This window comes from Poromitra crassiceps, assembly GCF_964638095.1.
Source record: "Poromitra crassiceps genome assembly, chromosome: 19".
NCBI lineage: Eukaryota > Metazoa > Chordata > Actinopteri > Beryciformes > Melamphaidae > Poromitra > Poromitra crassiceps.
The window spans coordinates 29,134,761-29,162,126 of record NC_139646.1 but is presented as its reverse complement, the minus strand read 5'-3'; the positions used below and the strand labels follow the sequence as shown (position 1 = coordinate 29,162,126).

At 43.2% G+C, this 27,366-nt stretch overlaps 1 protein-coding gene across 1 annotated transcript in view; it reads right to left on the bottom strand.

Annotated features, from left to right (window-relative positions):
• LOC310794027 (zinc finger protein 638-like) overlaps positions 1-25,154 on the bottom strand; it is a 33,789-nt gene extending 8,635 nt beyond the window's left edge. The window contains exons 1-15 of the mRNA XM_083655893.1: positions 25,052-25,154; positions 19,553-21,274; positions 12,383-12,444; positions 11,391-11,432; positions 10,094-10,141; positions 9,871-9,986; positions 8,506-8,679; positions 6,561-6,772; positions 5,647-5,738; positions 5,419-5,465; positions 3,848-3,879; positions 2,948-3,064; positions 2,428-2,559; positions 688-732; positions 182-313 (exon numbers count right to left, since the gene is read on the bottom strand). Of these exons, the coding sequence (XP_083512019.1) occupies positions 182-313; positions 688-732; positions 2,428-2,559; positions 2,948-3,064; positions 3,848-3,879; positions 5,419-5,465; positions 5,647-5,738; positions 6,561-6,772; positions 8,506-8,679; positions 9,871-9,986; positions 10,094-10,141; positions 11,391-11,432; positions 12,383-12,444; positions 19,553-21,019 (2,718 nt within the window). The 5' untranslated portion in view covers positions 21,020-21,274; positions 25,052-25,154. The remainder of the gene's footprint in view (positions 1-181; positions 314-687; positions 733-2,427; positions 2,560-2,947; positions 3,065-3,847; positions 3,880-5,418; positions 5,466-5,646; positions 5,739-6,560; positions 6,773-8,505; positions 8,680-9,870; positions 9,987-10,093; positions 10,142-11,390; positions 11,433-12,382; positions 12,445-19,552; positions 21,275-25,051) is intronic.
• Between the last annotated feature and the right edge of the window lie 2,212 nt (positions 25,155-27,366).

The window sequence follows — 27,366 nt, the reverse complement described above, 5'->3', positions numbered from 1 at the left end:
AAAAGGTTTCAAACATTCTGTTTCAAACACTGTACAAGTGCAAATAGCAGTCACAATCCATGATGTTAGTATTTAATTTAGTTGCCAGAGAAAACCAAACAGTTCTTCCTCAACATGAGATTTTTTTTAAATTACGGTAATAAATAAATATAAAAGTGCAAAGATTAACGCACTCACTCACCATGTTCTTGTTGAGGATCAGGGCCTTGGACACCTTTGCAAAGCGTCCGAGCAGTGAGCGGACCTCGGAGGGGCCGGTGGACGTGTCGGGAACATTACTGATCACCAACAGGCAGTTCCAATGTACTGGCTCCTGCACCATCAGGCACAGCAAGCAAGTCATTCACCAAAAGTAACAATGAACAACACTCAAAAGTGCACCCACTGTTTTGTTATAGTGACACAAGGACAATAAATATATGTATACATTATGTCAAAGTTAACACGTTAATAAGTTAACGCCACTACTTTCTTTTTTTCAATATCTTATTTTTCAATGTTTTTCAGAACACAAAGAACAAAAGTGAACACATTGGAAAAGGATCATTTTGTGCCATTACAACAAGGATGCAATTGAAGTCAAAATGATGAATAAAGTCAAACAAGAAGTGGCGTAAGACGACAGTTTGAGTGATAACTGGCCAATATAATGATCAATAAAAAAACCATCATTGATTAAATACTCACAAATGCATCGTCCAGTGATCTCTGCAGACAATTGTAGAGTGCCACCTGCGTAAAACAGTTATTTTTCAGCCATTCAGGTTTGAAAAAGGCAAGAAACAATGTTAATTTTATACCAAAAAATTATCTGAATGTTTTAAAATAAAGCAATGCAATTTATGTGACAAGCCAAATAAGCTCTATATCCAGGAAGCAAAACCTGAGAAAAGGCAGAAATGAGCTGGAGTCTCTTTATCAAACTGTGCGTAGGATCCCTACTAAGGATTAACTAAAGCTACGACGGACCTACAGTATCCATGCATGCAAGTTCCCTGTTCAATTGATAATCAGGCTCATTTACAGTACCGTAATTTCCGCACTATAAGCCGCACCGGAGTATAAGCCGCAGCAGCAAAATTGCCTGTTTGTTACATATATAAGCCGCACCGGACTATAAGCCGCAGGTGTTTTAATGTTTATTTTTTATTTTTTTTATTGTGTTTTAATGTTTAATTACCATATGTAAGGGTTCATGCACAGAGGGGATTGTCGGGAAAGAGATGGCTGTTTGAGGAAGCTCCCATTTATTAACATTTCAACAAAACAACATAACACAACACCACCTGTGTTTTTTTTTACAGTGTCCGCGGTGTGGTGAAAAGAGGGCAAGAGAGGAAATTAAAACAGAAGTGGATTTATAGTTAGAAAGAGTGCTAAAGAAGAGAGAATTCCGTTTTTTTCCCCCCGAAAAAATCCATAGATAAGCCGCACCGTTATATAAGCCGCAGGGTTAAGTTGTCTTGTGTATTTTGTTTTTGTTTTGTTTAGGGATGTCCGATATTATCGGCCTACCGATATTATCGGCCGATATTAGCATAAAAAAATCGATATCGGAAAATATCGGTATCGGTTTTCATGCCGATATTTTTTTTTTTTTTTTTAATACGGGGAGTCTCACTGAGACTCTTTTTCAGGAGTGCCCTGTTCACATTCACACACACATTCATACCTGGAAGCTGACCAGTACAACCACAGTCTGATCTGTTGGCCACTGAGCAGCTCCACTGGAGCGGTTGGGGTTAAGGGCCTTGCTCAAGGGCACCTCAGTGGTGGTAATGAGGGAGGGGCAAGCGCTGCCTTTTCACTTTCCCCACCGAGATTTATCCTGCCGGTCCCGGGGATTGAACCGACGACCTTCTGGTCACAAGCTCTCTAACACTTACAACTTTAACACAACATGCATATTATATATTAAACTCTTCAGCTACATTAAGCTACATTATGTAACTTGTTACGTGAAATTTTGGTGGAAAGAAAGCCCGCTTATATCAGTATCGGTTGATATCGGTTGATATCGGTATCGGAAATTAAGAGTTGGACATTATCGGATATCGGATATCGGTAAAAAAGCCAATATCGAACATCCCTAGTTTTGTTACAACACTACTTATGCGTGGAACCTTTGCAAGACGACACTAGATTGTGAAACAGATTGGATCGAGCTGTAGACAGTGACTAGACAAGTCAGTCACCGTTTTAGTATGGATTCTAGGCACAGATTGATCAATTAAAAATACTGCATGGCAGATATATGCAGGGCCCGAAATTAACTTCTGTGGTGGGTAGGTGGAAAAAAATCCATTGGCCAAGCATATTTTCTACCAGCCAAAATAATAAATCACAAAAATGTGATTGTACAGAGAGCAGCAGCCAGAGAGCGATACTTGAGAGGAGAGGAGGACAGGTGAATGATGGCATCCTTACTGGTGTGCTGAAGCTGATGGGCTGTTTGATGTGGCTCATCGTCAGCCTGGTGTCTTTTATCTCCACTGGGGCAAACGTGGTAACCTTCACCATCTCCTCAGCGGTCTCCTTGTCGGGCAGCGACACCAGCACCTAACAGACAAAATCAGCTGTTCAGCATCTAACAGACAAAATCAGCTGTTCAGCATCTAACAGACAAAATCAGCTGTTCAGCATCTAACAGACAAAATCAGCTGTTCAGCATCTAACAGACAAAATCACACTGTTCAGTAGCTAACAGCATGTCTCCATCCAGTCCATCTTCCAACCACAACATGTAGACCGACAGTACATAGATACATGTCTCTATCCAGTCCATCTTTATGCCCTGGGTAGACCGACAGTACATAGATACATGTCTCTATCCAGTCCATCTTTATGCCCTGGGTAGACCGGGAGAGTGAACCGAGCCCCCCGCTAATTTCCTAACCTGGTTGCTAGGAGATTTGTGATGCAACAACAGCAAAGCTTGTACACCCACCTTTCCAATGTCCTTTGCCACGATGATGTCAGAAGCAGTTCCAAAGGGCTGGACCAGCTTGATGATGTCATCCTCTGACCAGCCACTCGTAGGAAGTCCTGAGATCAAGACGACGCCCTTTTGCAGGAAACATGAGAAAGGCACGAGTGATGGACCAGACCTGCTCAAATTGACTATACTGAATGCCACTATTATTTTTAACTTGGACTAAATTTGATTGCCCATATTCAAAATAACTTGACACATTTGCCAGAAGAGACAAATTCCTCGTATGTAACTTGCATACTGTGGCAATAAAAGTGATTCTGATTGTGAGAACGGCTCTAAAACGTGGACTATAATAGAGTAGCGCAGGAATGAGTCCTAAGACCTGGATGTTCACACTTCCTGGTTCCCTCCTCTCAAAGTCAATGCAATTTTACTATGGGGATTTTGGTTAAATGCCTGAAATAAGGTCTGCGGTTAACAAAAGTTTATGAAATGGCAAAATCTGTTCAGCAAAATAATCTTCAACAATGACATTCACTTTTATATTTTGAAGCCTTTTCTGAAAACTGTGATTTTTAAAAATTGTATTTACACTTCAAAATTCATGAAAGTGGTCCTCATTTGAGAAGATTATCTTCCTGAACAAAGAGTTCACAGTTCCATAAACTTTTGTTAACCACAGACCATATTTCGAGCATTTAACCTAAATCCTCTTAACAAAAATCCATTGACTTTGAGACGAGGGAACAAGGAAGTGCAAACATCGGGGTCTTAAGACTCATTCCTACGGTGCTCTATAACGTTAACAAAAATATGCGAAAATGCCTGAGCTACAGGCTTCAGATAAATCCACTCATAACTGCTTTCATATTTAACATTGAATATGGTAGTAAAAGTGTATGAAGCATATACCACATCAGTAGACTTCTGGTCAGTTTCACTTCCTGTGGAGGGGGAGAAAAAACTTATTTAGATTTGTTTGAGCTTGAACTAACAGTGCCCACTGGTTTCATTTGGAAACACTAACAATTATAGACTGTTGGTTAACTCAGGGCTAAACAGCAAAATTATGCGATGTGACAAAATTCGCATCAACTTCCCATCAATGTCTTTGTGACTGTGCATGTGGTCATTACATATACTCAAATCCAACACAGAATGTGTGTGTGTGTGTGTGTGTGTGTGTGAGAGAGAGAGACAGACAGAACCAGTGGATGATCATAACAATAACAACAATAATTTGTAAATAATTTCAGTGAGTCTCTCAGTTCGTTTTGAACATTTTCAGCAATTTTTTACAAATACCATAATACCGTAACCGTGATAATTTGGGTCACGATAATGGTGATGTGAAATGTTCATACTGTTTCACTCTATTTTGGATTAATTCTAAGGATATGCAGAGAAGCAATGACTAAAACGTCGGCGAGAGAGGACAACTGTTGCGGCTGGGGAGTTAAGTTGGTGAGAATTCATAGGTTGCTGTTTATTTTGCCTGGCATTAGTCTGCTTCCTTACAAAAAGTGTGTAGATTTGTCTTGGTTTATAGATGGTAGTAATGGTATAATGTGGCTGTGATATTGTGGTGTGTTGTGCTGCTGGATTGACTGTGGTGAGCGGTGTGTTCTGATGTTTATTGGCTCGTCTTAACGTTACTTGTCCCATCTCTCTCGGTCTGCCTCTCTGAACAGTCGGGTTATTTGTGTGATACATTGACCTCGTCTCAATCCATCCGTGGTGTTAATGTTTCCAATGCTCGAAACACCCACTTTGTATAACGTTAAACTGCACTCCATTGCTTTGCCTTTTTCTTCCTTGATCTTAAAAGTCCACACAACTGAAATGAGAGCTGGCAGCGCTGCTATAGGTCTCACTCACTCAGGCTGCTGCTCCTCTTGTAACACAGCAGCTCTCTTCACAGCAGGTTCCTCAATGTTGAGGTAAGCAATTAGGTGATAGTTTGTCCATTTCCAGTCACGGTTTTGTTTTATTTTAAGGGGGCTTAAAAAGCCCCGTCATCCCAATTCCAAGGGCAATTTCACATTTTTTAAGGGCAAAATGCCCTGAGGCCCCACTAACTTCCGCCCCTTGCTCCCACACTGGACTGTTTGCTGTTAGCCTGTTTTGCTAGCACCATCTGAGCTCTGTTTCCTCCGACTTCCTCACGCGCCATTAGTTTGGGTGAGATACGCCCTCTGCTGGAATATATATATATATATATATATATATATATATATATATATATATATATATATATATATATATGTATAAGTATAAAAGTTAACAGTGTGAGCTCTGGAGATTGAAGTGATATAATGTAACAAAACATGTTGTCCTTCAAAACATTTAATTCATTTTAATTGGTTACATTCTTAATGGCATTTAATCAACGGTTAATCGTTAACATCCCTAACTTCCACTATCTTCTGTTCACTGGAACATTTTCAATAGTTTTAATCTCAGTTTGTTTATTGTTGTCTTACCCAGGTCTTCACCAGCTGCACTCTTGTCGTTTGTTGAGCCAGGTTTCCTGCAAAGAGAGAAATATGAATTCTTGAATGCAGCCTGAACAGGTTGGGGACGGGGAGGGAGAGAGAGCAATAAAGGTGGTGACAAGGAGAATAGGTAAGATGGTAACTACAACTTAACCAGATTTCTTTGATTCAGTTTTCTAAAAGCAAATAAGCAGCTAATAAATCAAATGTACATACACTGAGGTGGTGATTTGCTGGTCTCTGATGGAGAGGGTGGTGCACTGGGCCAGAGCCTGGGCATCCTCAGCCCTCACCATGCACACAGACGCCTAGGAACCAGGGAAGCATGAGAAGAAGGGAAGGACAGAGGGAGGGGGGGATGTAGGCAAGACAACAGTGCCAAATTTACATACGGTACATGCTTTTCTTCATTTCTCACATTGCTCTCGGTCCCTTCTTTGCTCCATCTTGATTTAATCAGGGACGACACTTTGTTAATAAAATAACAAACGAGAGAGTCAGGCTGTAGCTTTAGGGGACATTCAGACCAAAAGCGTTTTTGGAGCTGCCAGCGTCTTTCTGCAATTCATTCTCTATGTAAGGACGCGCTAGACGTGCTCCTCTTTTAATGAACGCACCTGGCGTTTAAACGCTGGTGGTGTCTGTTGTTTTTGGAGGAGCGCTGTGGACGTTTTAAAGATGAAAAAAGTTGAACATTAGAGGAAAAGCACCCTGACCGTCTTTTTCACTCCTCCTACCTTTTCTCCTCCCGAGGGATTTTCACCCTCCGCTGCTGCCAGAATTGGCAATAATCTGGCTTTCATGTTGACAGTGAACAAGATCAAACAGACAAAACCAGCTGGCTACCGTCCGTGTGGTTGTTGTGCTGCTATCTGTACTGCGCGCGGCACAGCCTTGCATACAGACACCACACACCACTGACTGGTCTCCCACCCCTGAAAAAATCAAATAGGATCTGGACCAATCACAGAAATCACCCAAATTGACGTGAAAAAAGCGGATTGCGCCAAAACGCGCAGAGTTTGCAACCCGGTTTAATGTTCTATTTTTCTTTGCCGTGTTCTGTTATTAGCTGCTTCTCCAAAGATTCAATTTCCCTTCAAGCATCAAGTAGAAACTTGTAAGCGCACCTTCTGTCCTTCGCACTTCTCCCCCTCGCCCTGACCCACGCATGGGAAGAGGACCACGTTGTTGATCTTGCCGAAGGCCCCCACCAGGTCGGCCACTTCCTGCTCCGAGGCGTCTGTGGGGATGCCCGTCAGAGAGACCAGACGCGCGCCGCAGCGCTGTACGACTGGGAGGGAGCCACCACTCTCTTCTTCTTCGCCGGCGGAGGTTTGGCCTAAAGATCAAGAGAGCAGGGAGCTTTAGTTTGGGGGGGGGGGGGGGGGGGGGGGGGGGGGGGGGGGGGGGGGGGCATCTTCCAGCCAGTTTATGTTGACAAAGAATGAGTGGTTATTACCAAGTACTGATCTGTGTACTTTCAATGAGATTAACAATGATATTTGGAAAGGGGAGGGGGTGATACTTTTTTTTTTTTTTTTTTTTTTTACTATTTATTCAATTAAAAATTTGCCAAAATTGGTTCAATATCAGCACCCCCCCCCCCCCCCCCCCCCCCCCCCACGTGTCTAGACAACAAATGCTGAGAAGACCCACCGCTAGGGCTGCACGATATATCGTTTACACATCGACATTGCGATGTGCGCATGCGCGATAGTCACATCGCAGGACGTGCGATGTCAAAAGCAAATTAACTCGTCATGTTGCTTGATAAACTCTCACTTTAGGGGTAGCCTACTGAGTGAAATGCAGGCTCTCTCAAAGGAGAGAGACGCCCCGCTACTGTACTCACTCATTTAATGCTTAGCTTCAACACAACAAACATGCACAGAGAGCAAAATTGAATTGTTTTCGCTTATGTTGCGTTGCTGACAGTAGCCTGTCTGTAAACGATGTGATTGCGGAGGCGGACCTGTTCACAGCTTGCAGCGCACTAGTATACAGCAGGCTGGCTGCTGTAACTCAACATGTCCGTGGAGTGGAGATATTTACTCTTGAAACACCAAAAAGCAAGACCGCAACTTATGACACGAAGGCTAAAGTGATTACTGAGAAGTTGTCCGTGTATCACCGCAGCTCTCTCTCCCCCTCAGTCTGATGATGCATCAGATGATAGCAGTAACGTTACGGTAGAGGTAATCATACATAGCGACTCATTTACACAAAACATGTCGGTGAAAATAAAAAGACAATAGACATAGCTGGGCAATTAAATGTATATTTATTACTTTTCACGAATGAATTGTTTGTCACCGGTCGGCTGCATGTGAATCCTCGTCTCTCTGTACTGCCCTGCGTGCGCTCAAAAACCGGAACTCCCCAAATGCGGAGCGTACCACTTGGTATTTTCTGGAGGGGGGTCAGACCAAGTGTGTGAAGTAACCGTGTGAAGTGGCAGCGGTGTTTCATTGTTGATTTATTGAAACGTTAGAAGAACGAAAGAAGTTGAAAGCAGTGATTATAATCAATTAAATCTAATGTTTTTCTGCAAATAGCATCATTGGGAGGTAGATTCTGGCACTCAATATTAGGGGTGGGCAATATATCAAATTTATATCCATATTGTATTGTGATTTGAGACTATTGGTCTTAGATGTTGGATGGTAATATGGTGATACAGCATACATGTTGTCTTTCCCTGGTTTTAAAGGCTGCATTACACTAAGTGAAGTATAGGCTAGTGACATTTTAAAGTAGAATGTCATAACTCACTTTTTCATGTATGTAAGTCATGGAAATCCATTGGTCAAAATGTGTATGCACCCTGATAGATGACGCTCTGAGGCCTACCAGTAGGTCACAGCCCAGTGGTTGAGAAACATTAAAATACCTAATTTCCCCTCCAAAATCAGATGGACTCCTCTACAAAATCATCCCAATCATTCTAGAAATATTATTTTCTTTCAAATAGAGCTAATCTGGTGAAAATCTGTATTTTTTCATATCGCAATATATATCGCATGGGCGGGGAATATCGCAATGTCAGTTTTTTCCAATATCGTGCAGCCCTACCCACCGCCGTCTTGGTCACCTTGGTTCCTGGCCTAATCCCTGTCCTGGCGGGAGCCTTGGGCGAGGGTTGGGCTTTGGGGCGCTGAGCCATGTTGGAGGCCGAGGAGGTTTGATGGTGGCTGGCATCATGTGGACGCTTCAGCTCGCCACGAGTGGAGCTCCCTGTAGACACACCTGGGTTCAAGGCAGGCAGAGATGGGAAGTGATTAAAGCAGGACTAAACCCCAAAACACTTTTTTTCAGCTTTTAACCAATATATATGACTTTTGGGGGTGGTGTGTGAAGAATTCTGGTGAAAATTTCCACATTTGAGACCAAACTGTTACCATTGTACCATTTGTATCATTTTCAGCAGCATAAGTTCCCTCTATGGGTTCAAACCTGCTTTTTTTGTGCACAGCCCTCAAATGAATGGGATATTTGGTACATCGTGACGTCACGGTGGGTTTAGCACACGCCCCACTCATGTGAAAAATTGTTTTTTTCCCCATTGATTATTACTGTAGTTCACGCGGCGCGAGCCCTTTAAGACCAATGCATCCCTGGGTAATGCCTACTGTGGCTAATATTAGCCGCTAGTTATGTTATATGGCAGTAAAACACCACTGAATGACCAAATTGATATAACTTTTAACCATTTCGAGTAACACTGTTTCCATACGGATCACCAGCGTTAGTTTGTTGTTTATAACGTGGCTATATTCATAACGTTTTCTATCTCCGATGCATTATTTCGAATCCCACATAGGTTACGCTGGCGCAAAGCGTGTGGGTTTCAGGACGAAACAGTCTCGAGCCACTAAGGTTATCTTTAGAGCACAATATTCCTGCAATGCAAGTTTAACTAAACAGTTACATGTCCTCTGCATTCTACATAAAATTAAGATATTACGGGTTGTTTTATTTAGTATGTTACATACTTATTGGCCAAGATATGTTAATTTATGGGGGAGGAATTCTGTCAGCTCAAGAAGGGAGTATAGGCGGCCATCTTGCCTGCAGCGTTTTCAAATCAAGTAGAATACAGTTTTGCAAGACATCTGGGGGGTTTAGTACAAAATACTTTGTTGCAATGGTGAACGGATGTTCCACAATATAGACCCATTGTCCAAGAGAAAAACATTTAAATCACACATCGTGTTCACACTAGTCAAGGTTTTTCCCGCACTGGGAACATTTTGGCGACCACCAAACCCTTATCGACGGCTAAAAACAGAGACTGTAACTGAATGACTTTTCTTTTGTGAAAATCCAACGGCTAAAAACAGAGACTGTAACTGAATGACTTTTCTTTTGTGAAAATCCAACGGCTAAAAACAGAGACTGTAACTGAATGACTTTTCTTTTAGCCATTGTGCTCCATACCTCCGTGGTGCTGATGGCGATCCGTCCTCCTGGGAGGAGATGGGGTGGGAGACCACGACAGGGAACGGGAGACGGAGCGGGACGGGGAGCGCACCCTGGGGTGCCGGGGAGCCCGGCTGCCATAAAAATAAAATAATCATTAATTTAATTTATAGAGCAGTTTTCTAGAAAAAAAAGGACGCTTTACATTACATGCGTTAAAAGATCAAGGAAAACAACATACAAGGGACCAATCCTGGGACTCCACTTTGGACTCCTCCTGGGGCTCCTCCTGGGACAAAGACAATTCAATGAGCGAAGTGATGACAGATCAAATGACATTATCTAAAAAATAGAATTTGTGATAATCTGTGACCAGAGCGATGCAGATTGTCTTATGGGGCCTAAAGTCAGTCGAGAATAGACTTCTTTAGATTGTAGCCTAAAGTTAGTCTAGAATAGACTTCTTTAGATTGTAGCCTAAAGTTAGTCTAGAATAGACTTCTTTAGATTGTAGCCTAAAGTTAGTCTAGAATAGACTTCTTTAGATTGTAGCCTAAAGTCAGTCTAGAATAGACTTCTTTAGATTGTAGCCTAAAGTTAGTCTAGAATAGACTTCTTAAGATTGTAGCCTAAAGTTAGTCTAGAATAGACTTCTTTAGATTGTAGCCTAAAGTCAGTCTAGAATAGACTTCTTTAGATTGTGCAGTCGCTAAGAAGGATGTTGATGCATAAATGCTAAAGCACCTTATTGCAAACATTGATTGTGTATTTTGTGGGTGGAGCCGAACTGGTTGCAGAAAGGGAAAGATAGCGGTTCAGCTGTCATAGGTATATGGAAGATTTGAACGCCTTCTGAACCTATTTTAATGGTTTGCCAGCAACAGACGGTACTCACTGTCAGGCTGGGTCTAGGGTCCAACAACATGGCCAAAGTTGCAGTGGTTGGTCATCTTCATATACCTAGTCTATATGGGACAAGACAAGACGCCTTTTTCCCTTATACTGGGTCTTATACTGGGGATCTCTCCACTCCAGTTTCGGTTTCACTTACTTCCTCTTTCTTTCTGCCACCACAATAAAACTGCAGTGACATTAACCAGTGGCGTCCACTCCATAAGACATTCTCCATAAGACCTTCTCCATAAGACATTTCCTCATAGACATTCTCCATAGACATTTCGAAAACGTTTTAAGGCTGGAACCAAGCCAACCAGCAGCATACTGAATACTGAGTGACCATAAAACATTGCACTTTGAGCAAAAACAAAACATAAAATGGGGGGGGGGGGGGGGTCTCAAATGAAATCCTCCCCCCAGCTTTTGATTTGCTCTCCAAGAGAAATGTTTGATGGTCACTCACGATTCAGTGGGTCACTGGTTGGCTTGGTTTCAGCCTCAACACTCATATGGATTTTTCTAAATGTCTATAGAGAAAATGAATAGGAAATGATGTTCTGGAGCTGAGTGAATGATATTATATATGATATTATTATTATACTACAGTTCTTTGGAAACATGAGAACAGGAGCGCAACTGACCTTGATCGATCCCGTGCTCCATCGGGCTTCCACTCAGGGTACCTTAAGACACACGTTAGCACATCAGACGCACGTTAGCACATCAGACACACGTTAGCACATCAGACACACGTTAGCACATCAGACACACGTTAGCACATCAGACACACGTTAGCACATCAGACACACGTTAGCACATCAGACACAGTCATCATCCTATTAAAGGGATAGTTCTGTTTGTTTGAAGTGGGGTCCTATGAGGTCCGACAACCGACCCTGTCCCTCATTAGCCGACTATTGATCGGTTAACCGAGAAGATTAAAATGCGCTATTTGACTGTCTGTGCCCCATTAAACAATTACCACAACAAATGCTTTATGTTTTCATTAGAAAGCGTTGTTTTTACATCTACAAGCAGAAAAAGCACATTAACAAAATGAAAAGACAAGTTGAATCCTCCAGCACACTAAACAAAAACATTCCTCCAATAGGCTACTGCTTACGAGCTGCACACATTCCAGAAGGGGGAAACGCGTGCAGAAGAAAAACAATCCATACTCACAATTCTCTAAATTAATTATGTTACTGCAGGTGTCGGAACTAGTCTAATAAAATCATCAGAAATCAATTTTAAAAGCTCCGAATGAAAATGTGTTGCTGGTGAATGAATTGCCAGTACTTGAATGCAAGTACCTCATACCCCACTTCAAACAAACCCAACTACGGTAATCAATTTAAAGCAAACATGTACTTTAGCCTAAATGGTAATGGGTGGCTTAATTATCAAAAGGACTTCTATGTGTAAGTAGCATTTGGGAAAATGTATCAATAGAAATCAACTTTGCCATTTTTACTGCCGTTGTTTTCCATGTTTTTGAAGTGATACAGGGGCAAAATAATCCGAAAGGTTTTGCAAAACACAATAGCTACGACAAAAAGCGTCACTTTCTCTCGTTCTCAAGTTCAGTTCATTCTTTGAAGATGTAGTGTAAGGCTTCTGTAAGCTTTCTCACTTGTTGCGTAGCTCTCTGCGGGCAGCGGTGTGTTCCACAGTATTAAGATGGTCGGTCCAATCCTGAAGAGAAACAACAAATGGGAGAGAAACACGTCACATTCGGAGACAAACAGAAAAGAATCCTCAAAGCAGCTAGTTTACGTCTCACATGTATGAAGACAAACAAGTCAGCATGACCTACGACCTTAGGTAGCACTGTCAGCATGACCTACGACCTTAGGTAGCACTGTCAGCATGACCTACGACCTTATGTAGCACTGTCAGCATGACCTACGACCTTAGGTAGCACTGTCAGCATGACCTACGACCTTAGGTAACACTGTCAGCATGACCTACGACCTTAGGTAGCACTGTCAGCATGACCTACGACCTTAGGTAGCACTGTCAGCATGACCTACGACCTTAGGTAGCACTGTCAGCATGACCTACGACCTTAGGTAGCACTGTCAGCATGACCTACGACCTTAGGTAGCACTGAGACAGGCATCTTCAGAGGATTAAAGAATTGGGACAAAACCTTAAAGCATAAGTTCACCCAAAAATGTAAATTCAGTCATTATCTCCTCACTCCTGGAGGGGCACAGCAAAACACGGTTGCGGCATAATTGAAGTGGATGGTGACCCAACTTTCAAAAGGTAAAAAATAAAAAATAAATCCATACTGCTTGTCTGGCGTAATCCACGTCTCCAGAAGCCCTGAGATGCCAAGTTGACTTGAACATTCTTCACTGTAACCGTAGGAAGAAGGAGCTGCTACTGTACAGTGAAGATTTTAGCTATAAACAGGGTGTAAATGACGTCTTAAGCCTACCCCACACTACAGGATTTTCAAATCCTTGAAGATTATAAAAATCTTGAGAGCCCACACACTACAGGACAGAGAGAGCCGATTTTTTAACATTTCAATCTTGTGACACACAAAATCGCGTCTGTTCAAACGCAACCCCACACACTAGAAGATTATGCTGAAGATTCACCTTGGAAGCAGGGCTGACGTTAACTTTTAAAATGCCTATTCAGTGTGCGCACCGGGTGTAGTAGGTGTCATTTCGTTTTCTAAACAAATTTTATTTTTTGTTTTTATAATGCATTTGCACTGAAAGGATTTGTTTAACTAATATTTGCGCGGACAGCCGCGTCCATTCGGGGTGTAGGCCTACTGTGCACGGCCAGGCGAAAACCGTCTGCACAGGTGTCTTGTGGAGGGGCGCGTCTGCTGATTTGACTCACTTTTCCGTGCGGACACTCGCCGATGCGGGAAGCTGAGACCTAAGCGCTTGTTGTAGGCTACATGCTTTGCAGTATAGCATTTAGTTTTCCGTCCCGTTCAAAGACGCACGGGTATTTCACCTCGATGACAATTTCCTCGTTCTTTGTTTCTGTGCGGGGCTGCGAGCGGACGCGGACCACATTATTTTGCGAAAAACTGTAATGGAAACGCAGCTACTACTGGCTCTCTGCTCAAGATGCAATCGCCTGTCGGGTTGTAAATATCTAACATGTTAGATATGCCCGATTCACAATCGGGAAGAGGCAGTCTCCCCGATTGTGAATCTTTGAACCCCACACACTACAGGATCATTTGGGAAGATTATCTGCCCGACGCGCTTCAAATCGGGAGCACCCCCGAGAAAATCGGGAGGGGGGAATCTTGGCCATAATCTTGCAAATTATCCTGTAGTGTGGGGTAGGCATTAGTCGACTTGGCATCTTGGGCTTCTGGGGCCGGTTGCACCAACTGGTCTTAACTATGCCTGGTCTTAACTCCTACGTCGGCCTTAGTTAAGACCAGTCTTTATGGGGCGGCTGTAGCTCAGGAGGTAGAGCGGGTCGTCACTAATCGCTTTGGATGAAAGAGGTTGGTGGTTCGATTCCTCCTCCAGTCCGCATGTCGAAGTGTCCTTGGGCAAGATACTGAACCCCAAATTGCTCCTGATGGTGTGCCAGCACCCTGCGTGGCAGCTTGCCACCATCGGTGTATGAATGGGTGAATGTACCTACTGATTGTAAAGCGCTTTGGATAAAAGCGCTATATAAATGCAGGCCATTTACCATCTTTAGAGTGGACTTACGGCTGTTGCACCGACAGGGCTTACGTCTGGTCTTAACTACGCCCGGTCGTAGCGATGCGCGTCCAAGTGAAAGCACGGGAATGCCCACTGGAATGCGGCACGCGACCTGTTTAGAAGAGTGTGCTGACGTCAAATGACGCTCCGCTGATGGGTAGTCTGCTACTGTGGCTAATGCTAGCGGCTAACGTTAGTTACTTTACATGGCAGTAAAATGCCACTGAATGACCAAATTGATTTAACTTTTAACCATATCGAGTAACACTGTTTCCATACGGACCCCCAGCATTGCTTAGTTGTTTATAATGTGACTATATTTATAACGTTTATAACGTATTCCGGTTTCCGGTTTATAATTCGGGTCTGAATACAGCCAGGGGTCGTAGCTATTGCGCAACACACAGGTGAAAACCGTCTATACTGCACCCATGACTGTACCTTACGCCTGCTCTGGACTAGGCGTAATATTTACGGCCGGGCTTAGTGAGAAGAAGGCTTAAGCCCTGTTGGTGCAACCGGCGTAGCTGTTAGGCCGTAAAGTTATGACCGATTTAGCTTAAGACCAGTCGTAAAACCAGTTGGTGCAACCGGCTCCTGGAGACCTGGATTATGCCAGACAACAAGCAGTATGGAGCCATTTTATATGTAGTTTTTTTTGTGTGTTTTCTTTTTTACGTTTCAAAGTTGGCCACTATCCACTTCAATTGTTTAGGAGTATGTTTAGGAGGATGTTTAGGAGGATGTTTAGGAGGATGTTTAGGAGGATGTTTAGGAGGATGCTGCAACGGTGTTTTGCTGTGAAACTCTTCAAACTTCAGCCGCCCTTCCATCACCATGGGGGTGAGGAGATAATGACTGCATTTACTTTTATTATTTATTTTTGGGTGAACTTATCCTTTAAGTTGACCTTTTTGAGCTGGTGTAATTTTTTTGATATGTGTAAAATCCCAGAGGTAGAAGTTGACACCCAGTTCTTTGACCCCATATTCATATTAAATCCACATTAAAATAGTCAAGCGCACAAATTAAAAGACAACCTTGGCTCACTGTCTGATACAAAGGCTGATGCTTTGCCCAAGGCAACCAAATGACAGATTACATGAGGAGGTCATTTTCTTACAACTAAGCGAGTCAAAAAGCCAAAAAGGATTACTTTACTTTACTTTTTACTTTATTGATATTTAGCAGACGCCTTTATCCAAAGCGACATACAACATGGATTCCCCCGTGCTGCATATCATGGAACAAGCTTCAAAAGTTTGTTTTTAGCTTATTGATCTTTCTCTCAATTATCAGATCATTCAAGTCCATGTTCTCTCCACTTTCCACTATCTTGGGTGTCACTCTGTCCATCTTGGACAGTGACAGACAGACACGACACTTTACTGGCAGGAAGAAAAACATCTTTTTCCACTCTTCAACATTCTGAATATACCAAACGGAAGGAATCAAGGAGAAGCATTTTAAAGTCTTTTAACAGTCTTCTTGTTTTAATTGGTGCAAATACCGCTTCAAAATATTGGTGTATATAGTCTTAACTAATTCAAGAGAACATATGCATGAAACAAACAAAAAACAAAACACAATCATCTTTACACTCCATGTTCAGTGTTCACTGCCAAGTCTAAAATGACCGTGGAAAAACCAAGATACGATTGTTGACTCAAACAACAAACCTTGTTTTGGTCATCACATGACACAAATTCAGGGATATCTTTGATGCCACTTTTTTTTTGGCTGTAAAAAGCCGGAGACAAATTAATTTAGCATTTATTTTAATTGTATTAAAATGTGTGGTGGCCTGCACCACACATTTTTGGTAATGAGCCAAAGAAAGTTGAAAACAGGTTTTTCAGCTATTTTGAGATTTTGCGTGATTTGGTTACTTTCATCTCCGTAGTCTATCATGGTGAATAATTATTTTCATAAAACAAAATGGAAATTATTTATTTTCATGGTTTTGATGTGTAATGTTTAAAGCCATTTTTCTCACATTTTACTTTTAGACACATAAGAGATTAAAATACTCGTAACTTTTGATCTGAGAAACGTTATCACAGTCATTCAAAAATGTACATTAGGGGAGAGTTTCAAATTCATGAAAATGCAAAAAATAGGGAGGAGTACCGAAACCCGATATCAAACGGGCCCCGGAGTCAAATTTGTAAATAGCGGTGGATCAATAAGCTTTAACGTTAACGGTTCTCTTATCGGTACTGGAGAAATTAAGGAAATAGATTTACTATTTATAATTGCTACACAATTCTAGATTCGTCTGTCACCCCCCCCCCCCCCCCCCCCCCCCCCCCCACCTTCTGGCTGGGGCAGGTTTGGACTCTGGCTGCTGTGTCCACACAGACAACAGAGTGGGCTGCCTTCCAGCAGCCACGCTGGAGACAGAGCCCTACCCCACTGGTGCCTGCAACTGCGAGTAGGTGTGTCAAAATATATAATTGTTATTTTAATAATTTCATTAATATCATAAACGTGTGACAATTAATCAACAAACTAACGACCGATCGAACCAACGACCACTAACCGACCAGGAAAATCTCTGGTCGGGTGCAGCCCTACAGATTTGCACAAGAAACCAAGAGCTGGACACTTAAGACTGCCAGAAAAACAGGCACAATATTGTATCTTTTGACTTGTATTAACTGCAAATCCTCACACCATTACTGATTCAAAACACTGGGCTCTGCTATGCCACAAGCTAACCTGTTGGCTTGCATTAGACTACACGTTGGTTTCTAAATGGATTATTAAACGCTGCTAATAAGCAACTGAATGGCATACAGTTTAGGTCGGAAGTTTGCATACACTTAGGTTGAAGCCATAAACGCTTTTTTTCCCCAACTGCTCTAAAGATGTAATGTTTAAAAAAAGTTTTTAAGTCTGTTACGATATTTACTTTGTACATACCATTTTTTTTTTTCAACAAGTGTTTATAGACACATGATGATGTAAGTTGCATGTGCTTTTAAACAGCTTGGAAAATTCCAGATGCTTCGAGTAAAGCGAGTCTAAACCCGGTCATAAACAACGAGTCCTAACCCGGTCATAAACAACGAGTCCTAACCCGGTCATAAACAACGAGTCCTAACACAGTCAAAAAAAAATAGAGTCCTAATCCAGTCATAACCTGAAAGGATTAAGTATTACCCTTAACCCATTGATACCTGATGCAGCATTTGCATGTATATCCCTCAATTGTGTGTGTATCCCTTTAAGACCGCGTCACACACAAATGCTGCATCAGGTATCAATGGGTTAAAGGCCGCTCGGCAACGTAGAAGCCACTGCTCCAAAACCGCGAGGGAAAAAAAGAGGGGGTTTGCAACTGCACATGGGAACTTTGTGGAGAAATGTCCTCTGGTCTGATGAAACCAAAATGTTGCTGTTTGGCCACAACGACCATCATAATGTTTGAAGAAAAGCAGGGGAAGAATACCATCCCAACAGTGAAGCATGGGCGTGGCAGCATCATGTTGTGGGGGTGGTTTTACTGCACTTCACTAAATAGACACAGTACATTCATCTCTAGATTCACCCTAGCTCTAAACCTTAACTCCACTAACCCTTCCACAGGTACACCTCCAATTGACTAAAATTATGTCAATTAGCCTATCAGAAACTTCTAAAGCCATGACATTTTCTGGAATTTTCCAAGCTTTTAAAGGCACAGTCAACTTAGCGTATGCAAACTTCTACCCCAGGGGAATTGTGATATCATGAATTATAAGTGAAATAATCTGTCGATAACCACTGTACCTATATAGCAACCCCATAAGATAACCACTGTACCTATATAGCAACCCCATAAGATAACCACTGTACCTATATAGCAACCCCATAAGCTAACAACAGCCTGGACGAAGGAAGATAACAGACTGTCATTACCCGATGTGAGTCGCTCAGCAATGTGAGTTGCGAATGTGCACCGTCGCTGACCGAGCTGTAGATATTAAGAATCACCAGATGCCCCACGATACAATATTATCACCATACTTGAGTCACGATACAATAGTATTATTGATATATTGAGTATTGCAATTTTGCGATATATTGTGATTTATTACCTTTTTTTAACTGCAAATTATGTCCCCAAAGGAAAAAACTTTGTCAACATCTGTTTTATCTAATGAGATAAAGTTTCCAGTCTGTTCATTTCACTTCAATTTCAATTAAATTCTCACTAAATTTTTATTGGGATGGGATTGTCAAGCAGACAGACTGCCCAACACTGCCATAATTGCCATCATAAATGTTGCATGCACTTGACAATTTGTATAATAAAACATCACGATATTTTGTGCGATACGATATATTGCCACACAAAATATTGCGATACTATGCTGTATCAACCCCCCACCCAGTAGATATGAGTTGTGGTTTATGGCACAGACCTCCAGTTAGCTATTATCCATTAGCTCACTACCACAGGTAAATATGGATATTTAGCTAAACAGCTAAACCTTTGATGTTGCCATGGACATTTCATATAAATCGCTAATGTTAGCAATTTGGCTAGTTAACTGATGTAGCAAACAAACCCATTAGCAACCAACTAGGGATGTCACAATATATCGCGATATCAAAAGTGACAATATGTATCGTTGAGATGAAATCTCATATCGTGAGAAAAAGAAGCTGAACGTGGTGGCATTGATCTGCATCTGATTGCATGGAAGAGGAAAATGGTGAAATTACTCAAATTAGCGTGGAGGATGCCCCCTCAACTTACAAATCGATCTTAAAAAAGTATTGTTAAAATATCGTATCGTATCGTTATCGTGAACCCAATATTGTGTATCGTATCGTATCGTGAACTGAGTGTATCGTGACACCCCTACAAACAACCCAAAGTGGTGATTCCATGACTGGATACTACTTTGTTTCCAATAGGTTCAGCAAAGCTAGCTAGCAGCTAACATGTAGTAAAAAGGAGAATCAGCTCAGGTCGACTTGGATGCGGTATCGACAGTGCGTATGCGTGACTCACATTGTGCAGCAACTCAGATCGAGTAGTGACAGACTCAAATTGAAAATGTGAAGGCATCCCTTTATGGAAATGGGTAGGATGGCATGTTGGCACTCACCTTAGGCTGATCACACTGTGTTTGACACAGGGAGCAGGTATGGGGGAACACCTGTGGAGCCTCTGATGCGAAATCACTTCTCAAGATGAGGGCAGGTAACTTCTTGGTGCTGCCGTGTGGTTTTGAGCTAGACGAGGGAGAGCGAGAGCGTCTTGAAGACTCGCGTCTGGAAGTCTCACTCCTGGGTTGCCGCCTGTAGTCTCGGTCAGAACGACCAGATTTGGACACGGCTCTGATGGGTGACGGTTTGCTCTTGTCAATAGCACTGCTCGGTCTGACTGTGCGGTAGTCCAGGTCTCCATGTTTGTTTGATGCAGCGGGTTCCAAGCGAACCTCCCGCCTTTCAGGCATCTCCACCCTGCGTTTAGGAGCCGTCCTTTCATTGGACAGTTCCACTCGTTTGAAAGTCTCTCTGCCACCGTCGTCGTTTGCCCGACTTGCGTGACCATAGTCGATGACCTTACCCGCCGCATGCGCAACGTTGAGGAAGCTGGCCACTTCCGGTGAGCGCAAAGGTGGCCGTGTTTCCAGTGAGCGCAAAGGTGGCTGCATATTGTGGATGCCGCGCGACATACTTTGAGAGTATGAGGAAGCGTTAGCAGAATTTTTCTGGTTGGATGATGACATACTTTGAGAGTATGAGGAGTTAGCTGCATTGTTCTGGTTGGATGACGACATACTTTGAGAGTATGAGGAGTTAGCTGCATTGTTCTGGTTGGATGACGACATACTTTGAGAGTATGAGGCAACGTTGGCAGAACTGTTCCGGTTGGATGACTTGTTGATCTGGATGTCCCGGAGGATGAATGGTAAAGTGTCTGGGGTCAACTGATCATCAGGGTAGTGACTCAATACCTCTAGATCCTCATTTGAAAGGCCAAAGCTAGCCAGGATACTTCCTGCACTCTCTGGAGTGTATAGACCCTGAATATCCACACCTCCACCACTTCCACTACCATTTCTGCCAGCATGGGAGGGTTGGGTTTGAGGAGAAGGGGAGTCTGCTGCAGGGGTGTTCCAGCTTGCCATGCCTGTTCCAGAGTGGCTGCTCTGGGGCTGCTGCTGCTGCTGAGGCCCCTGGTGTCGCTGGGGCTGGTGGCTAGCACTAGGCGGACTAGAAAATATGTTACTGGGCTGTTGGAAGCTTGACCAGTCCGCCCCCTGCTGGTGGCCTGGCTGGTTGTCAGATGTCAGCGGTGCTGGACTGGAGCCATAGCTTCCATGTTCTGGCAACCGCTGATCGAACCCAGGCCCTGGCCCCTGGTTCATGTGACGGTGATCCCTGTCCCATGTGCCCCTCATAGCCATGGCTGACTCCAGCTCGTCAGGAAGCTGGGTACGAGGAGGGGGGAACTGGAAGCCCAAACCCTGTTGCTGTTGATTTAATGGTTGCTGGTGATGAGGGGGTCTGGGTGTGTTAGAGAAGGGCGGCGGGGGCCCTTGTTGCTGGGAGTAGTGGTGATACATTGCACTGGAATGATATTGTCGTGTGGTTCGGCAGTTTTTGCTGTTGGTTTGCAAGTTTAGCCCAACGGCTGCCTGACCTTCTGGAGGGCGATCTGGGCCTCAGCCTCAATCTGGGTGAGTCGAAGAGCTGTCACTGTAGCAGCACCAACCAAAGGTCCGAACAGGAAATGGGTCCCTCTGGTGCCAAAGGTTCCACTCCAGTCCAAACGAAGGGAGGGAACTAGCCGTGAATGACTGTCTGTGAGCACAGCAAGGCTATGAGGTGGAAAGCAGAAATATACTATTACAGATTAAAAGGTTTTCCTTCTGGTTTAAAATTAGTTTAAGTCCCTTTTTCACTACACAAGTTGACTTAATCCTCAGTTTGTGGTTTCTTCACTCAACAATTTAGTTACAGCAGAGAAAATAGCCGTCAGCTTTGAGATTTCCTTCCTCTAGTCCAGTGTGTCCACCATGCTTTTCTTTCAGGACGGGAAAGCAAAGCAAAATTATGCAACAACAGTGAGTCATTGAGAAGCTACAACTCAAGATAGCCAATATGGGTTTGACACACAAGGGACATCACAAAAGACCTAACCCTCTGGATCTGAGAAAAATGGCAATCCTTAATTATGCTTCCAGAGCACCACTTGTTAGCCTACTTTGAATGACAAATATTTGTCAAAAACATAGCATAAGCCTCTTTTCGCCGAAATGTTCAGAGTAGATCCGGAAAAACTACTAAACCTACCAAAGATTAGCAAGCAGAGTGTGACAAGATCTTGCGATTTGAGTCAATGAAATGTCTAAAAACATACTTACCGTCTATTGGAACAGATTTAAAGTAAACACAGAAGTAGTGAACTGCAGTGTTACCTTTCTTTGGCTACAGCCACTAATAGATCAACCAATAAATTGATAAGTATTATGCTAACTGAATATTCTTGAAAATAAATTTGATATATCAACAGTTTTCAGCAAGGTCGATCCAACTGCCTTCACCATTATTTTATTCTAGCATGACAGAATGTGACCAATGAGAAGCACTGTTAGTATTAACCCACTCTGTTCTGTTGTTCCTATCTGGCTTCACATCCAATTAATCACAAATAAACCAAGAAAGGGTTGAGCTTGTCGGTCAGGGTTCCCACACATTCTCCAATATCCAATTCAATGACTTCAAGAACTTTCCACTTTCCAATTCTCTCAAATTCAAGGACCCAGCACGGCACAGTTTGAGACACGGGTCAAGGTTAAAGGGATACACCTGACCATATTTTTGGAAGTTTAGCTCATTTGCCACCCCCCACATAACGAAGATACACCATGCCTTACCGGCACTGTCCGCTCAGTTTACAGTGAGCTACAGTCGTGAAGTTAGTAATTATTGCCATAGAATGGAGGCTAATGGTACAGCTGTTAAAAATCTGCCAAAACACACATCTCACGGCGCCAAAATACATGTTGTGCTTCGGGTACTCACCACACGATGAAATGTTAATCCAAAATGCACATAATCTGTCTTTTTGGAATGTTTAGTGCCGGCTACTTCTTTTCCTTCCAAAAAGACGAATTACGTGCATTTTGGATTAACATTTCATCGTGTGGTGAGTACCCGAAGCACAACATGTATTTTGGCGTCGTGAGATGTGTGTTTTGGCAGATTTTTAACAGCTGTACCATTAGCCTAAACTAAACTTCCAAAAAAGTGGTGTGTCCCTTAGGGCTGTTCGATTTTGCCTAAACATTTAATTGACGGTTTTTTCTCTCAAAACTCGATTTTCGATTTCACTTTTTTTATACTATTATACTTCTCTTAACTCTTTTTTTCATAAGTGACAAATTACGCTTTTACTCTGAATGCAGAACAACCCAACTTCCTGATTTAGCCTAACTTGCTATGCCTAACTTCCTGGCTGTTGCTTGCTAACCTGCAGTCACTTGACACTGGTGGATTTGCTGTTTTGGAGGTGAGTCCTCCTGGTAATGCTACTCGGTGGCGTCACGTGTCGTTATGTGAACAAGGCAACATTTCAGCATCCGGTGATAACGTCTTTGTTTGTGCGCGCGCGTGTGTTGTGGTAATCGTTATCTTGCACAGGCCGCAGTGCAACACACTGCTCAGTGCTCACACACTGTGGTTTTTGGAGTTGTTGAAATAAGTTCATTGCTGCTGTCTTTACCTTTAGTAGCCAGCAGTAAGTAGTCACAGCCTCCAGACTTTACAGCGGGGAGAACTAAGGGAGGAGTAGTAGCAGCAGGCCTACACGAGAGAGAGCCGCTCTGCCGTAACGTAATTACTCTAGTTTTTAAAAAAAATCGATTTTACGATTTTCATTTTTTTTAACATCGTCCTAACTAATTAATTCGATTACGATTCTAAATCGAGCAGCCCTAGTGTCCCTTTAATATTACTGTTACAGCACAGATGTTTTTATAATTAGAACTAGCAGCTTTACAGAAGCTCTCAAACTATTAAAAGGAGAGGCTTGAATGTGTGAACACTTCTCAACTGCTGCGTAAGTCATAAAAAATATCAAAAGAACTTCAATTTCTATTCTTGCACAAAATATATCAATTCAAGCACTTTCAATGACCCATGTGTATTTTCAAAAAAGTCCAAAGCCTTGATCCCTCAAATACACAAACCCTCAAGGATTTCAAGGACCTGTGGGAACCCTGGTAGGTAATCTGGGTGAGCATCATGCAAAACAGCAAGCAAGTGCAAGGCTAGCCTACATCAAAACCTTTACCTGGAAAAAGTGCACACAGACATAGTCTAATATGGCAAATCCATCATTTGCTACTACTACTACTCCATCAGTCTACTCTGGCTGACCTTGCATATTTCAGCCAGTGGCATCTAACCGGGCCTAAGTTAAATCATCATATAGATATCAATATATCTAACAAGGACCAGGCCTAAGTTAAATTATCATATATATATATCAATATATCTAACAAGGACCAGGCCTAAGTTAAATTATCATATATATATATATATCAATATATCTAACAAGGACCAGACCTAAGTTAAATGATCATATAGATATCAATATATATCCCAATTAAATGATATGCAAGCTTGGACAGTAGGCAACAAATACAACTCTAGTCAATAGTTCTGGCTCCTATTGCTTATGGAGAAAATTTGGCTGCAGGAAGAAAAACTTCACATACTTGAGCATGAATAGCTCTAGGCCAACAGATCTGACCTCTTTATGGGAGATAATGTCATGTCAAACTCCATGCTAAAATGTGACATTTTAATGTTACCTCACTTATAAGCAGACAGCTCATAAGACCTTTACCTGAATCATTAGGTTCCACTGGTCAATTCCACATCCAACACTTTCAACAAGATGTGGTGTGATCGGCTAACGGATGTGACGTCATTTAGCCTCCACATCCCAGTTATTTTGCGATAAAGGAACGGGCCATTAGCTAGTGTGAACTAATGGCTATAGTTCTATAAAGTGCAGAATCAGGCTAAAGTTTAGTGTTGAATTCACCACGCGCAGCTCCTATCGAGTCAGAAAATATCTTCAGTCATATACGACCGATAATTTAAACACATTAAATTGCCATTCACTTTAGTTAATGGAGTTTGACGTGACGCTATACGTTACTTAACGACAGCTATTGGCGCTAACGTTACCACCGAAAAGACCGCAACACAGCCTGCACAGCGGCCTGGGTAGCATGCTAAGCTAACCCAAACCTGGCTACCAGAGATCTGATAATCCAACCAACACAAATACAGCCAGGCTCACAGCGGACAGTCTGCAACTTCTAAACCACAGTGCAATACTCTGAACCTACAAACAAAATTGAGGTTGTGATATTACTAGCTCGTTAGCTATATTAATTAACGTTAACTAAATCTGAGTGTAAACCGGGCTAGGCTAACGTTAGCAAGACAGCCAGGGCAAAACATGGCCTGATACAACGCCCAGCCATTTTGGACGTTACACTACAAAGAAGATCATTCCGTTACATTTGATGGACTGACCGTGACGTCACCGTTACTATAACCTAAATAACTAACGTTACCTTTCACCAAATGCTGTTATGGATCATTGTTTTCAGCGGCGAGTCTCTGTTCCTTCTCCTGCAGGCTGCGGTCAGGCCACCAGACAACAAGAACGGAGAGCTGTGTTCTGTCTAACCTCGCGTCACCAGGCTCTTCTCGGCTTCTCGGCGAGAAAGAGCCTGGCCTCCGTTCACAATTGATTTTGTCACCCTGCCTGGTTCCGGCCTAGAACCCGCCCTAGACAGGAAGTAACAGCGGATATAGCTCGTCAACTTTTACGTTAACTTGACAATTAGACACAATGGACACAACGTATCAGAACGGCAAACAACAAAACAAAAGATGGACGTACAAGAAGTTTTTGAAGAAGTTCTTGTAGAAACATTGCGGATTCACAATCTAACATCTTTTAAGCCTTTGCATCAGACAATCGAGGAAAGAGTCAAGTCAAGCTAACGGCAACAAAGATGTGTTTTGGCACACTTCCTTCCGGTGTTCATTCTGGTTCCGTAGTTTACGCCCCCATGACAAAAAGCGGGGTGAAAGGTGCCCAGACCATGGCTGCCCAGACTAGTTGTGTCAGCGAATCTGTTAGAGCTAGCGAATATAAGAAGTTCCGGTGAGATTTTTCAAAGTAAAATAACGATTCTGCACAATTATAGAGCAGACAGGGGCGAATGAAAAATGATTATTTTCCACATTAAACTAATAAACTAAGCATTTAAATGAAGCTATACAATACAAATTATGTTTCTGTATGACAATAACTGTTTCAATAGAGTAGAGCGCGCACATCCAGTCAAAATTGCAGGTGCAGGACAAGGGGTCAAAATGTAGAAAAAGAGTAGTCCGCACACTGCTGAACAAGATGTCTCCCAGACGGATAGATTTATTGTTTTGTTTTACGGCGGTTGGCTTCTTCTTTTTTGAATTTTATGGTGGTTGGCAAACATATGTATGTGCGGTTCAGCCTATCGCATCGTAGCATTCCAGCCTGACTGCAGTAGCAGCGCTGCCGAGGGCCACCAACGGGACTCACCACCATGTCACATTGCCACCCTGGGAGCCATCTTTGGCCTGGTGACATGTCTCAGTCAAGCTCCAGACGAGCCACTCAACTACTTATTTGGGCGTCTTCCTCGGAGCCAGGACCCACAGTGTTATGACCAGGACGTCAGCGTGTCTGGGTCTGTTATGACCAGGACGTCAGCATGTCTGGGTCTGTTATGACCAGGACGTCAGCATGTCTGGGTCTGTTATGACCAGGACGTCAGCATGTCTGGGTCTGTTATGACCAGGACGTCAGCATGTCTGGGTCTGTTATGAGCAGGACGTCAGCATGTCTGGGTCTGTTATGACCAGGACGTCAGCGTGTCTGGGTCTGTTATGAGCAGGACGTCAGCATGTCTGGGTCTGTTATGAGCGGGACGTCAGCATGTCTGGGTCTGTTATGACCAGGACGTCAGCATGTCTGGGTCTGTTATGACCAGGAGGTCAGCATGTCTGGGTCTGTTATGAGCGGGACGTCAGCATGTCTGGGTCTGTTATGAGCAGGACGTCAGCATGTCTGGGTCTGTTATGAGCAGGACGTCAGCATGTCTGGGTCTGTTATGAGCAGGACGTCAGCATGTCTGGGTCTGTTATGAGCAGGACGTCAGCATGTCTGGGTCTGTTATGACCAGGACGTCAGCATGTCTGGGTCTGTTATGACCAGGACGTCAGCATGTCTGGGTCTGTTATGACCAGGACGTCAGCATGTCTGGGTCTGTTATGAGCAGGACGTCAGCATGTCTGGGTCTGTTATGAGCAGGACGTCAGCATGTCTGGGTCTGTTATGAGCAGGACGTCAGCGTGTCTGGGTCTGTTATGAGCGGGACGTCAGCATGTCTGGGTCTGTTATGACCAGGACGTCAGCATGTCTGGGTCTGTTATGACCAGGACGTCAGCATGTCTGGGTCTGTTATGACCAGGACGTCAGCATGTCTGGGTCTGTTATGAGCGGGACGTCAGCATGTCTGGGTCTGTTATGAGCGGGACGTCAGCATGTCTGGGTCTGTTATGAGCGGGACGTCAGCATGTCTGGGTCGGTTATGACCAGGACGTCAGCATGTCTGGGTCTGTTATGACCAGGACGTCAGCATGTCTGGGTCTGTTATGACCAGGACGTCAGCATGTCTGGGTCGGTTATGACCAGGACGTCAGCGTGTCTGGGTCTGTTATGACCAGGACGTCAGCATGTCTGGGTCTGTTATGACCAGCACGTCAGCGTGTCTGGGTCTGTTATGACCAGGACGTCAGCGTGTCTGGGTCTGTTATGACCAGGACGTCAGCATGT